The sequence below is a fragment of the Elephantulus edwardii genome, unplaced genomic scaffold (genome assembly GCF_000299155.1).
Source record: "Elephantulus edwardii isolate Elephantulus edwardi_28Jun2011 unplaced genomic scaffold, EleEdw1.0 scaffold00411, whole genome shotgun sequence".
NCBI classification, from domain to species: Eukaryota; Metazoa; Chordata; class Mammalia; order Macroscelidea; family Macroscelididae; genus Elephantulus; species Elephantulus edwardii.
Genome location: NW_006400161.1, coordinates 92,323 through 107,749, shown reverse-complemented (window position 1 = coordinate 107,749; position 15,427 = coordinate 92,323). Strand labels below are relative to the sequence as shown.

The following is a 15,427-nucleotide window of genomic DNA, read 5'->3' as shown; positions in this document are numbered from 1 at the left end:
CCTAAGAAAACGTTGAATGGTTTTTCTACATTTTCTGTTTCCTAGAACAACTATGTAAGACATAAAAAGTGCATTGCTGTCGAGTCAGAACTGATTCATAGCTGATCTTCAGTGGGGTTTCTAAGATTGTAAGTTGCTACTCATCAAAGTAGGATGTAGAACAATGTTTTTGTGGATTGAGCAAATCTGCTATCAGGGGCATAGAGAATAAGAATATATTGTGCAGTCGCTGCGAAGATGCCAGGCTCTTGGGCTACTGTACCACCAGAGCTGCCATATAAAATAAAGCTTCTTTATTCTTTCCTTAAAAATTGGGAAGAACCCTCCTTAAAGGCTCTCTTCAAGTTGAAGTGTAGCTTCTGACTCTCTCCTTTGTATTTATACTTTTTCAGTTTTATTTTCTATTTCTAATTTATCCATTTATGTTAATTTTAACTTATTATCATGATTTCTTTTCCTCCAATACTTCACTGTTAGTTCTAGGATAATATTTTAATTTTTCTATAGAAAGATGGACAATCTCCTCCTGTGACCTGAAACCCAGCAAGGGTCAGCTCTGAATCGGTTCTGACTCAAGACAATGAGAATGAGAGATAATCAACAATTCACTTCTCCTGTTTCTAGTATTAAGGTTGAGAGACAAAGTCAATAATAGCCTATACTAATACATAGTCCACAAAAAGCTCATGTGTAGCTATCTAAGGTACTCTAAGGTGCTCTCTCCCTCTGGTGCAGAGAAGTGGGAAGAAAATGAAGATGTGTAAAGTAATTAGTCCAAAGGACTGATGTACCATAAAAACTTCAACTTCTGATCCTGAAGACGCCTGCTGATTGACACAGATGTGATAGAATATAAGTCAGTGTAAAACACCATCAAAGGACCAGGATAACCAAACGACCACATTAGATCCTCAAAGAATGATAAAGGAGTTTGAGATTCAAACACAAAAAAGCCCCAAGAGGAATCACCTCCAGCATCTCAAAATCAGCAGGTCTTTGGTAATGAACAATTGTCAAGTAAAATCAAATATACTTCATCTGATAATTTAAGAAAATTCATTAAGGGGGATGCATTTTTATTGGATGCCACAAAAGAAGGAAATGTGGGCTGCTTCCTTAAGCATAGTTGTTGCCCAAATCCTATGGTACAAAATGTCTTCATGGAAATACATGACAAAAACCTCAATTTGCCAACCCTGAGACCAGAAGAAATAGTGTCCAGCTGCTACCAGTGCTGACTGCTTTGAAGCAGATCACAATAGAAGGTCCCTGATAGAAGGTCCACAGAGGGTGGGTGGAAAATGTGGAACCAAAAAACCGTAATAAAGACCAGCTTTAACTGATATCATAAATATTGGTGGAACCCCTGAGACTGGTTTCTAGTCACCCTTTAAACCTGAAACCAAATTTACCTTTAAAGTTAAGACTTGGCCCTAAGCCAAACAGCAGACATATTAGGTGTTCAAGAACAACAGAGAGGACAGTACTCATTATAACAATCGACTGTATGAGATTAAAAGCTAAGCATTTGCTCAGAAGTCAAGAAGGAATAAGAAAGAATATGTGGAAATAGAAATCACAAGGAGGATTGGGAAGAGTGCTATTAGATGTGAACTTCATGGATGAAATCTGATGGAAATCCTGTTTTCTCTGTAGACTTTGACTCCTATTTTAAAAAATTAAAAGTCATTATAAAATGGGTTTAGAAATTATATGATTGTGTCTACACTGATAAAAGAACTCATCTAGACATGTTCCCCACATCTGAAGCCTGAATTACTGAGAGCTCTTAGCATGATATAGTACATTTGATGAAAAGAAACACAGATTTATTGTGCATATAGTGGTTTTAAGAGTCTGGTGAATATTAGCTTCCAGCATCTAGGAAAGTCCTTAGTACCTAGTAGTTTACTCAGTGAAGCCTGTTGAGTCCTGAACTGGGAGGAATCAAATATACTACTTACTATTTTTAATACTGATTTCATTCTTGGAGACAAACATATCTTTCCAGGGAAAACAAACTAAATGCAGGATTTCTATTTAATTTCAGATAGACATATGACATCATTGTGTCCTAGACAGAAAAAGTGGACTTTAGGAACCTAACCAAGCACAGTTCTCATGCCCTTTTTAAAAATAATTTGAAAACAGCTTTCACACATATCCCCTAAAGAAACTTTTCTTTCTTAAAGCAGTAGACAAGAAAAAATAATCTTAACTCAAGGTAAAATTATAACTAAGTATAATTAAAAGGAACTTTAAATCCAAACATAATGCTAGTGATCAAAATAAAGGTTAGCTTACCCTCATAATTTATGAGACTATAAGACAAAATAAAGGCATAAAGAATACCTTGTAACCAGTAACCCATGAAGGCAGTTTGTGTAAGAACTAAACAGGACAGGTAACAGAATAAAGTGGACCTTGCCCTAAATTGGGTGATGAAAGGGTCATGAAAGTGACCTGAAACTAGGCATAGATGAGACAAGTAGAGCTGACAGTGAGGGCAGGACCCCTAAGGGTGAGTGGTATAGGACTCTCAGGAGTTCTTGTGAGCTGTGGTGATGAGGCAGCAGGGCTCATCAGTGAAAGGCAGCAGGTGACTGGTGTTTCTTTGTAATTGAGAGCAATATTGATCTGGGAATAGGAGGGAAGCACATGCTCATAAAAGCAGCAAATGTGTCAGGATTATATGGAGGCAGCTCTCCTAGATTAGGAAGCACTGCCTAGAGTGTGTTTACAGTTTTGTCAGAATTGGAAGTCTCCAACACTTACCATGGTGTTTCCAAGAATTGGAAGTCTACCACACTTATGATGGCGTTTCCAAGAAAAGCCTTAACTTTTGTTACATACAGTAGGCATCTGTAATGTTGACTTTTTGCATTATTTTTATGTGAGATATCTTTGCATGTGCAAGGAATTTATGTGTATTTTCTCCTCCTCAGCATTTCTGGATTGAAAGTTGTAGGGGAGCCTTTTTCTCCTGCATTTCATCTACAACTAGAAAAAAGCACTGGATCAAGAGAGAAAGATGTTATACTGCTTGAAGAAATCGTGAATCAAGTAAGTATCTCCTTGTTCAAGTATCTCTGCCCTACTTCTGTGTCATGCCATGCAATGTTGTTGTTTTTTAACATTTTTGAAAGGTAAGATATAAAGGATATGGCCTATCACCATCTTCTACATGGACATGTTCTTAGGCTCAGGTCCTTCCTGCCTAATGTCTAGCTCTGCCCAGTTAGGTTTACATCTTATCTATAATGGCAGGCTATACTTAGTCTGATTATCTACCAGAATTTTGTGTTGTATTGTCACCCTTGTATTCAAATAATGACCTTCTACCCCAAATAATTGTTCTTATGTACCATTGAGTCTGCAACTGACTTATAGCTGACCCTCCAGTAGGTTTTCAGAAGAATTAAATCACACAGAGGGGAGATTGCCCATCTTGCGCCCATGGAGCACTTGGTGGATTCGAACTACATGCATTTGGATTGACAAAACCTCTTCTTCCCACTAAGAATATTGTAATTGGGTATGGTGTATTATTGCTGCTGCTGCTGCTGCTGCTGCTGTTGTTGCTGCTGTTGTTAGGTGCTGAGTCAAGTACAATTCATAGTGACCCTGCCAAAAGAACAAGTAACTATGTCTTGGAGAACATACAACCCAGGTATTTTTACATTAAAGGCAAGGATAATGAGGCTTCGTTTCACATATTTTGGGCATGTTGTTAGGAAGGGCCAGTCCTTGGAAAAGGGCATCATGCTTGGAAAGGTGGAAAGTCAGTGAAGGAGAGGAATACCCTCCACAAGATGAATTGATATTGTGACTATAACAATGGACTCAACTATTTAAAAAAAATGAAAACAATGAGCTCCGCTATATTAGAGATAAAGAGGATGGCACAGGATAAGGTAGGATTGATATCGATTGTTTGTTGGGTCACTAAGAGTTGTAGTAGACTTAGCAGCAACTAACAACAGGCGAGCTCCAGTGGCTAAATGGTTAAGAAGCTGCACTGCAGTCCCAAAGGCACACAGTTCAAATCCACCAGCTCCGTGGGTGAAGGATGGGCAGCCTTCGCTCATTCAGTTTAATGACTCTGACCTACTGGAGGGTCAGCAGTGGGTTAGTTCAGACTTGAAGGTACACAACATACCTAAATACGTATCTATATACAACATAGTCCTCACTACCAAATAGCTCTTGATCTAAAAGTTAGCGCCTAGGAGGGTTAAGAAACAATTCATTAGCTTTCAGGTATTAACTGGAGTGCTATAGTCTCTACAGTCCTCTAGTCAAAACACTCCTGTCACCAAGCGAGGAGAAGGAATAAAAGTTCTTTAACATGCCGAAAATGAGAATTTATACTATCTTTTTTCCCCTCAAATTGTACAGAATTTTTTTTTTAATTTTCTTTCATTGCACATTTTCCTCCCTGCTCTCCTTCCCCCCAAGTTCGATCGATCATTCGATAGATAGATAAAGAAATTCATTCATCCATTCATTTATTCATTCTTGCATTGTTATACAGTCCTCTCCCCAGTTCACTTTACTAAGCAGCTCTTACTCTGGACTCTTGTCATGCCGTTAATACCTATTCATATATTCTTTTTTTTTCCTTCTTTTTTCCCCCCCATATATTCTTTTAATATAGTTCTCTCCTACATTCCCCTCTTTTTTCCCGATTCTCCCCAACCTCCATATCAGTCCTGTTTTACAACAGTGGCATCTCTTTTATTTCTCTTTTTGTGACTGAGATGTTTCACTTAATGTCCTCCATGATCACCCATTTTGTATAATAGTTCAAGAGTTCTTTGTTTCTCAGTGCTGCATGGTACTCCATTGTGTGACTATACCACAAGTTCGCTATCTATTCGTAGTTTAATGGGCACTTACTTGGGTTGCTTCTAATTCTTTGCTATTGTGAACAAAGCAGCAATAAAAACATGGGTATGCATATATCTGCTTGGGTGGCAGTTCTGGTTTCTTCAGAGTATATTAAGGGTTCCAGTTTCGCCACAACCTTGTCTGCATTTGTTGTTTGCTGCTTTATTGAAGTTTGCTATTCTTACTGGGATGAGATTGTATCTCATAGTTGTTTTGATTTGCATCTCTTAGAGCTAAGGATTTTGAACATTTCTTCATGTGTTTGTTTGCCATCTGAATGTCATCTTTGGTGAATTGGGTTGTTTATCTTGTGGCTCTCACATACTCTGTAAATTCTAGATGTAAGTCCCTTATCAGACATATCATTACCAATTTTTTTTTAAGTGGCCTCCCTTTTTACCCTGTTGGAGAAGTTTTTTTTTTACTGTGCATAGGGTTTTGATTGTTAGAAGGTTCTATTCATCTATTTTATTCTTTCCTGGTTGTAGGTTTTTCAGGATGCTTGGAAGACTGTTCATATTGTGGAGATATATACCATTTTGCTTCCTTGTTCTGTTAATTACTGCTTTCAGAGGCTGCTGCTTTGGGCCCAGGCTGCAAGGTCAGCTTGTGGTAACAATGGTGTGGTCCATCAGAGCCTCTCACTCCTGGGCTGTGCCAGGTTTTACCCCATATAGTTCTTTGATACGTCTTCATACCTACCCTACCGCCTATGTGTGTATATGTGGAATCTTTTCATTTAAGAAAGAAAGAGATTTTATAATTCATATATGTAGCTATAACTCCTGTATTAAAAATAATTATTATTAGTTATTTCAGAATCTTTCTTCACCTCCACTCCACCTTTAGTGCTTGAGGGAGAGAAGAGTCATGTTACAGTTTTCTCGTTTGAGCTCTGTTTCTACAGAATAAAAAAAAAGGATTTTGCCAAGTTAATGTTGCATTGTTGTTTTTTTTGTGCTGTTGAGTTGCCTGTGACTCATAGCGATCATATGTACAACAGTCCTGAACCCTGCTCTGCCTTACGCCACCCTCACAGTCTCCGACACACCTACCCCCTTACACCAGTCACTGAATCAATCTATCTCATAGAGGGTCTTCTTCTCCTGCACTGTCCCTCCACCCTCCCAAGCATGACGTCCCTCCCCAAGGACTGGTTCCTCCTTGTAACATGTCCAGAGTATGTCAGATGAAGCTTCAGAATCTTTGCCTCCAAGGAGCAGCCTGGTTTCACCTTCTCCAGGATGAACCTGTTCTTTATCTTAGCAGTCCATGGTATATCCAACACCACAGCTCAAAGGCATCAATTCTTCTTCTGTCATCCCTAGTTATTGTCCAGCTCTTTAATGGACAATAATAGCAAGTAATGGCAAAGACCATGACCTGTATCAGGCAAACCTTAGTCTCCAGAGTGACACCATTGCTCTTCAGTACTTTGGAGAGTTCCCTAACAGCAGACTTTACCATTGCAATATGTCTTAATTTCCTGGCTGCTGGTGCCAAGAGTGTTGACTGTGGGGCCAAGCAAACTAAAGCTATTAACAATCTCAATCTCTTCACCATCCATCCTGATGCTGCCAATTGGTCCAGTGGTGAGAATCTTTGTCTTCTTGATATTGAGCCTCAATCCATATTGAAGGCTGCAGTTCTTGACTTTCTGCCCCAAGCGCTTCAGGTCTTCCTCAGTTTCAGCAAGCAGGGTGCTGTCATCTGTATAATGCAGATTGTTGATGAATCTTCCACCAATCCTGATGCCGCATTTATCCTCATACAGCCCAGCCTTCCCGATAATATCTTCTGCATATAGGTTGAAAAGGTATGGAGATAAGACATATCCCTGGTGTACACCCTTCCCAATTTTGACCCATGCAGTATTTCCTTGCTCTGTTCTGACGACTGCCTCCTGCTCCAAGTGTAGGTTTCACATTAGCACGATACAAGTGTTCTGGGTTTTTCCCATTCTTCTCAGAGTTAGCCACAGTTTGTTGTGATCCACACAGTAAAACGCCTTTGCATAATCAATGAAACACAGATAGATATTCCTCTGGTACTCCCTGCTTTCAGCCAAGTTCTATCTAACATGAAGTACAATATTACCACAACCCCTTCTAAACCAAGCCTGCACTTTTGGCAAATCCTCTGTTGATGTGCTGTTCCAGTTGTTTTTGGATAAACTTCAGCAGAATGTTGCTTGCATGTGATATCAATGTTATTGTTTGGTAATTTCCACACACTGTTGGATCACCTTTCTTTGGAATGGGGACAAACATAGATCTCTTCCAGTCAGTTGGTCAACTGTTTGTCCTCCAGATTTCTTGACACAGCTTGGTGAGCATTCTAGAACAGCATCTGTTAATTGAAATATGTCAATTGTTATACCATCAATTCCTGGGGCCTTATTTTTTGTCAATTCCTTCAAAGCAACTTCATTGCCATAGGCTCTTGCTCATATGTTATTTCATGAACTTCTTCTGTGTCTGCCTATTCCTTTTGGTACAGTAACTCTGTGTATTCTTTCCATCTTTTTTTAATACTTCTGAATCATTCAATATTCTCCCCAAAACATCCTTAATTATAACACTCAAGATTTTAATTTGTTCTTCAGTTACTTGAGCTTAAGAAATGCTAAGCGAGTTCAGCCATTTTCATACTCTGACTCCAGCTCCTTGCACATTTCATTGTAATTTTTTACTTTGTCCTTTCACTCTGTCCTTTGAAATCTTCTGCTCAGCTCTTTAAAGTCTTGAATTCTTCCCTCCATTTTGGCTTCGCAGCATTCTAGCAATATTCAGGATCTCTTCTGACATCCATTTTGGTCTTTTTTTCCCTCCTCTTTCTTTGTAATGACCTTTTGAACTCTTACTTGACAAAATATTGTTTTGCCAAACTCTTAATTTTAGAATGATTCTGAAGCAACCTGGTCAAGAAACAGCCAGTACATATGCTTTCAAGAGGAGCTCGCTTTTCCAAGTACATTTCCAGTCTTTAATCAGGAGGAGTCTATCATCATTGCCTGGCATTGTTTTTCCTCTTCTCCTATGTGGAAAAATATAGATGTTGTTATGTGCCATTGAGCTTGCCCTGTTGTGAGCCAGTCTCACTGACTTGACATACCTACCCTACAGTTACTGTATCCATCTCATCCTGGGTCTTCCTCTCCTGTGCTGTCCCTCCACCCTTCCGAGCATGATATCCTTCTCTAAGGATTGGTCCCTCCTGGCCCCCTGCCAAAAGTATGAGATGAAACATCAAATACCTAGCTTTCAAGGAAAACTTTATTTCACTCTCTCCAAAATAGTTTTCTTGGCAGTAGTCCATGGTATGTTCAAGACTTCTCCAGCACCACAATTCAAAGGCATCAATTCTGCTTCTGTCATTCTCTAGCTCTCTGATGCATAACAAGTCAAAGACCATGTACTGGATCAGGTGCACCTTAGTCTTTATACTGACATCATTGTTTCTCAGTACTCTAGAAAGTTTGCTTGCAGATTTACCTAGTGCAATTCATCTTTTGATTTTCTGACTGCTTTTCAAGAAAATATTTTTTACTTCCAGGGACATGGAATAATTGGGTGTTTGGTTTTTTTTTTTTTGGTTTTTTTTTTCCTTAGGAAATAGAATATTGCCACCTTTTGCTCTCTCTTTTTTTTTTTAATTTAGAATTTATGCATACTATATAGTCATTTTTTTGAAGTGTACAACTCATAACATTGTACAACCATCATTATTAACCTCCTAAATATTTTTACCTCCCATAAAAGAGATTCCAGTAGCTACTACAATGCTCTGATTTTTATTTTTATTTTTATTTTCTTAGAGATATTTTTAAGTTATTTCTAACATTTGACATGGTTGCTATCCTCTGAAGCAATTTTACTTATATTATTCTCATTTCTTTTGCCTCCTCTTCTTTCTTTTTTTTTTTAAACCTATGTTATTGTTCTGCATGTAGCTTGAAAAGGTATGGAGATAGGACACATCCCTGGCATACACCCTTCCTGATTTTGAACTATGCAGTGTTTCTTTGTCTGTTCTAATGACTACCTCCCGGTCCAAGTATAAGTTTCACATTAGCAAGATCAAGTATTCTGGGATTCCCATTCTTCTCAGAATCAGCCACAGTTCGTTATGATCCACACAGTGAAACACCTTTGCATAATCAATGAAACCTAGATTGGCATGCCTCTGGTTCTCTCTGCTTTCAGCCAAGATCCATCTAACGTTAGCTACAATATCTCTAGTACCACGACCCCTTCTAAAGCCAGCCTGCATCTCTGACAGTTCTCTGTTAATGTGCTGTTGTAGTCATTTTTGGATAATCTTCAGCAGAATCTTCCTTGCATGTGTTATCAATGACATTGTTCGGTAATTTCCACACTCTGTTGGGTCACCTTTCTTTGGAATGGGAACCCAGGTGGTTGTCTTCCAGATTTCTTGACACAACTTGGTGAGCATATCTGGGGAAGCATCTGTTAGTGTAAATATGTTAATTATTTATTATCTGGGAGGCTGGGCTGTATGAAGAGAAGTGTGGTATCAGGATTGGAGGGAGATTCATCAACAATCTGCATTATGCAGATAACACAATCCTGCTTGCTGAAACTGAGGAGGACCTGAAGTGCTTGCTACAAAAAGTCAAGGACTGTAGCCTTCAATATGGATTGAGGCTCAATATCAAGAAGACAAAGATTCTCACCACTGGGCCATTTGGCAGCATCAGGATGGGTGGTGAAGAGATTGTTAATAGCTTTAGTTTGCTTGGCTCCACTGTCAACACTCTTGGCACCAGCAGACAGGAAATTAAAAGACATGCGAGTCGTCCATGACTCAACAGCACCTAACAAAAATAACAACGACAACATAAAGAGAGCTATGTTGGCTTACTGGACAGAAAGTTATGCTACCAAACCCAAGGTGAGTGATTTGAATCTGCGGCCCTCAGGCCTAGTATAAATTGTTTTTTGTCAAGCACCTTTTAAAGCAGCATAGCACTGGTCTTTGCAGAGCTGTACAGAGGTTACTTGTTGTTGCTTTGGTGCTAAACACTATGACACTGATGTGCCAAATGCAATAATGGTTACCCATGGTGGACAGTGTTTCATGGAGCTTCCCGATTAAAACAAGCTTGGAAGCAGGAATGGCATCCACTTATGAAATGACTTGCCTCCAGAAACTCTTTGAACAGTGTTCAGGTCTTTAACTCATTAGGTTACTATGAGTCGTCTACAACTCAGGGACACCTAACAACAACATTGTGATAGGAACGTCTGCTGTTAGGGACCTCTCCAAAGGACTGAAGAGCAGTGGTGTCACTCTGGAGACTAGGGTGCACCTGACACAGGCCGTGGTCTTTGCACTCACTTGCTATCCCTCAGAGAGCTGGACAATGACTAGTTAGAGAGGATAGAAAGAGAACTGATGCCTCTGTGCTGTGGTGTTGGAGAAGGGTGTTGAAGATAGCATGGACTGCTAAGAAAATGAACAGGTTCATCCTGGAGAGGGTGAAACCAGGCTGCTCTTGGAAGGCAAACATTCTGAAGCTTCATCTGACATACTTTGGACATGTTGCAAGGAGGAACCAGTCCTTGGAGAAGGACGTCATGTTTGGGAAGGTAGAGAGACAACGCAGGAAAGGAAGACCCTCTATGAGGTGGCTTGATTCAGTGACTGGCGTAATGGGGGTAGGTGTGTCGGAGACAGTGAGATTGGCACAGGATAGAGCAGGGTTTAGGGCTATTGTACGTAGGGTCACTGTGAGTCACAAGCGACTTGATGGCACATAACAACAACAACATGTTACTGTGTTTATGGGACATCAAATCCACATGTTTTTATATGCCATGTGGGACTATGACTCAAAACAACTTTAAGAACAATGCATCTAAACTATGCCTTTTCGTATGCCATCCTCATGATATTTAATATACTCAAACCTATTGTAAATGGTCACTGTGCCAATCTTGTTCAGAGTTTTCCTCTTTTCCACTGACCCTCCTCATTTCCAAGCATGATGTCTTCTTTTAAGAACTAGACCCTCCTAACAACATGCCCAAAGTACATGAGACAAATTTCACCATCTTTGCCTCCAACACCCTGAGTGCACTTTCTCCAAGATACAGTTGTTCTATGAATCCAGCAAAACAAATCAAAAGAGGTGCATGGGTCTAACATCACAACTCAAAGACATCAATTTTTCTCCTGTCATCCTTAATTCACTTCACAACTTCCAGATGGACGGTAATTAAAAAGACGATGGCTTGAATTAGTTACACTTTAGACTTTAAACTTTTAAAGAGCATCATTACTAGTAAGGAGATTTTCCCATTATGACTTATCTTTGGATTTCTTGATTGCTGCTACCAAATATTTGATTGTTAATCTAAGTGAGATGAAATTGTTAACGTCGCTCTTTTCTTTCTGTATCATGATGTTGTTTTTTGATCCAGTAGTGAGGATTTTTGTTTACTTAATTTTGAGATATAATCCATATTGAAAGTGCTAGTGTTTGATCTTCTGCTGTAAGCACTTCAAGTTCTCACTTTCAAGGTCATATCATCAGCATAACACAGGTTTTTGATGAATTTTCCCCTGATCCTGATCTCACATTCTTCTTCATAGAGTCTAGCTTGATGAGTATTAGTTAAGCATACAGACTGAATAGGTATGGAGAAAGGATACAACCCTGGCTCACACCGTTTTTAATTTTAAACCATGTTAGTGTTCCCTTACTTTGTTCATTCAGTAGCTTCTTGGTCTAAATAAAGCTTTCTCAAAAGTACAGTTAAGTATTTTGAAATTCCCATTCTTCTCAATGTTACCCATAATTTGTTATCTATACAATCAGATGCCTTTGCAGAGTTTGCAAAATTCAAATAAATAGCCTTCTGATACTCTCTGCTTTTATCCAAGATCCATCAGACATCATCAGTGATATCCCTGGTGCCACGGTTCATATTATTTCTAAGTTCTAACTCTGCTCTGCCTAGTAGAACACCACTAGCTACCTGTGACTATTTAAATTAATAAAGAGTAAGTAAAATTTCAATTCTCAGCATTAGTAGCCATAGCAAAAGTATTCAGTAACTACTTGTAACAAGTTGCTACTATATAGGACAGAGAAGGAAAAATCGCCATTTCTTCAGTAGATTATATTGTACTATTTTACTCTTCTAGTCTCTATAATTGGGAAAATGAATTAAAACTGTTGTTGAGGGCTAGCATTTCTGTGAATCTTCCTGTTTTAATTGGCACAATATCTGACATTTTCTCCCTCCCCCGCCCCCCATGTAGTGCATTAGCAGGGGTATCGCATTAACCCAAGCACGCTATTTGGAGAAAGAAGAGAAGTGCCTCCCACCTCCGAGGTTGGTTGACATTAAAGTATATATATTTTTTTTTATGTCTTCATGAAATGTGATGGTGTTAGATGCTACTGAGTTGAGTACAACTCATAGCGACCCTTTGAACAAAAGATGTAAACCTTATTGTAGCCGGTGCCATCTTCACACTTCCTGATGCTCAAGAGCCCACTGTAGCAGTCACTGTGTCAGTCCACCTAGTTGAGGGTCTTCCTCTCCTTCTCCAACCCTCCACCCTTCCCAGGATTATGTCCCTCTCCAAGAATAGCCCCACTTAGCAACATGTTCAAAGTATGTGAAGTGAAGCCTCATCATTCTTGCCACCAAAGAGCACTCCAGCTGCACCCTCTCCACGACATATCTGTTTGTTTTCTTGGCGTTCCTTGGGATGGATGTTCAGTGTTCTTCTCCAACGCCAATGCTCTAAGGCATCGATTCTTTTTCTGTCATCCTTATTCATTATCTAGCTCTCAGATACAGAGCAAGTGATGAGAAAGACATGAATCAGACCCACCTTAGTCCCCAAACTGATATCATTAATCCATAGTAATTTAGAAAAGAGTCTAACTTCAGATTTTCCCAGTGCAGTGCATCTCCTTATTTCATGACTGCTGGTACCAAGGATGTTAATTGTGGATCCAAGCAAAATGAAGCTGTTGACAGTTTCAATCTCTTCTCCATCCAGTATGATGTTGCTTATCAGTCCAGTGGTAAGAATATTTGTGTGGACATTGAGATGCATTCATACCTAAGGCTGCATACCTTGATCTTCTGCAATAAGTGTTTCAAGTCTTCCTCACTTTCAGCAAGCAAAGATTACACTGTAGCATCAAGAAGCCAAAACAAAAGAAAAACAAAAGTAAAAGATCCTAACAGAAGATTTCAAAGGGCAGCTCAGAAGCTCGGAACAAAGTATTTTAATGGAATGTGCCAAGAGCTTGAATTGGAGAATAAAAAGGGAAGAACTTGCTCTCCATTTCTCAAGCTGAGAGAACTGAAAAACAAATTTAAGCCTCATGTCACAATATTGAAAGATTCTATGGGCAATATATTGAATGATCCAGAGAGCATTAAAAGAAGATGGAGGAAATACACAGAATCACTGTACCAGATTGATTGACATTGAAAAATTTCAGGAAGTATCTTATGAACAAGAGCCAATAGTAATAAAGGAGTAAGTGGAAGCTACATTGAAGGCATTGAAAACATAATGCCTCAGGAAACAGTGGGATAACAATTGACTTGTTTCAGTTAACAGATGCAGCTTATGCCAGAAAATCTGGAGGACAGCTGTCTGGCCAACAGAGTAGAAGAAGTCTGAAATAACTATGTATAAAAAATTTCAGGAGTATCACAGGATAAGGAAAAATGGCTATCATTAAAATAATAAATCATCAAGTTTCTGTTCTTAAACTTTATTTTCAAATTATAACTGGAAATACTCTTAATGATTCACACATACTCTTCGAGTTAGCCTAAAGAAGTGCTAAGGATGTCAAATATTATTTGACCTAAGTTAAACTTCTGGTCAGCAATCTGGAAAAGATCACCAAAAATAAATTTCCAGTGTATAGTATGCCGAATGTTTCATGCACTGTACCAGCAACTTCTGCCAGGACAGTCCTGTAGAGGGGACAACGGTCTGGGCCATCATCCAGTTCTGCAGACCAGAGCATCTTGTGGTAATTCATCCTCCAGCAATAAAACCTAGAGTAAAGTGGACAAAGAGTAGGGCAAATCTATAGAGACCTAGAAAGCCTGTATTGGGATGCCTTGATTCACAGTTTTAAACTGGTATTCATTTAAAAAAAAACATAGTAAAAGTAATGGAGACTTAATTATATTCAGAAGAGCTTACAGTATAGCCAGGTGAGGGGCCACAAAACCAGGGGTATATTGGGGGCATAGCAGCATTGGGTTCATTGCAGTTGCAAAAGGGAAAGAACACTGTTGGAAAGAACACCTAGGAGAATGCAGTGGGGTCTTGGAGCAGATGCTTCTTGAGTTGAGCATGGTGAACTATGTGATATTTCAAATGAACTGTGAGTGCTTAGCAATATAGTGGTAGGGTGAGGAGAGCTTTTCCCAGGAGCTTAAAATTATTTGAAAACGTGCATGTTTATTTAGGGATCCCATTATACAAGCTGCAAAGATAGCTGAAAGATTCCTTTGAAGAAACAGATGTTACGCCAGGGATGCACACACTAAGGAGTGTAAGTGCTGTGCGAATGCAGTATATAAGTCTTGGACTTTGGGAAAACATTCTAGCCGCAACTGGCTAGTACCCCTTTCCAATTCCACCACTCATTTTTTGCTGAACTCCCCAACTGGGTAATTAGTAGTGAGGCCATAGAACTTGAAGACAGGGCCATACTTGCTCTGTGCTGCTCAGTACTCCAGGCTCCACTCCTATGTCTGTATAGCTCAGGAGATGCGTTTCCAGTGAGTGCTTGTAAATTAAAAAAAAAGCAGGAGAACTTTCTGAAAGCTAGCATTTTCTGCCTTGCCTAAAAGTATTATATAACTTCATTATTTATTAAATTATGATTAGACATATAGACAACCAACGCTTACTCATTGATTTGAGAATTGTTGACATCCTGTGTTAAGCAAATATTTCAGGCTTGTGACTCATGGGATTCCTGTTAGCACCACTCAGCTTTGTCATTGTGATACAGAAGCAGCTCTGGACAAATGAGTATAGCTGTGTTCCCAGAACTTTATTGTCAAGAGCTAGATATTGATATTAGGCCATAGATTACTTGATTATTTTTTTATATCCTTTATTATTTTTCAGTATTAGAGTTGCAGTCACAGTGGAACAGACAGAACAAGAACTGAAAAATGCTGCATCCACAATCAAAGAAGTGGCCCTAGCTGTTCTGCTTTAAACCTGGTGGAGTGGACACCTTCTCTGCATCAAGAAGACAAATTTCTGGGTCACTGCAAAGTGACTGGCTGTGTTATACGGGGTGTCTCAATTTCATTATTTTTTAGTGTTGCATAATATTCTACCATGCATAGCTACCAGGTGGTCTATTCATCTGTTGATAGGTACTTGTGTTGTTTTCATCTCTTTGCAAGTACTGATAAACACTGCTGCAGGGAACATAGCCATTATTGTTTTTTTAAAAATTAGAAAAGCGCAGCAATGAATGAATGGAAATCCAAAACCTCTG

At 39.2% G+C, this 15,427-nt stretch overlaps 1 protein-coding gene across 1 annotated transcript in view; it reads left to right on the top strand.

Moving 5' to 3' along the window:
* Positions 1–15,139, top strand: part of LOC102847055 (serine palmitoyltransferase 1-like) — a 177,256-nt gene extending 162,117 nt beyond the window's left edge. Inside the window, exons 13-15 of the mRNA XM_006902433.1 lie at positions 2,946–3,063; positions 12,181–12,254; positions 15,046–15,139. Coding sequence (XP_006902495.1) covers positions 2,946–3,063; positions 12,181–12,254; positions 15,046–15,139 — 286 coding nt within the window. The remainder of the gene's footprint in view (positions 1–2,945; positions 3,064–12,180; positions 12,255–15,045) is intronic.
* The last annotated feature ends 288 nt before the right edge of the window (positions 15,140–15,427 follow it).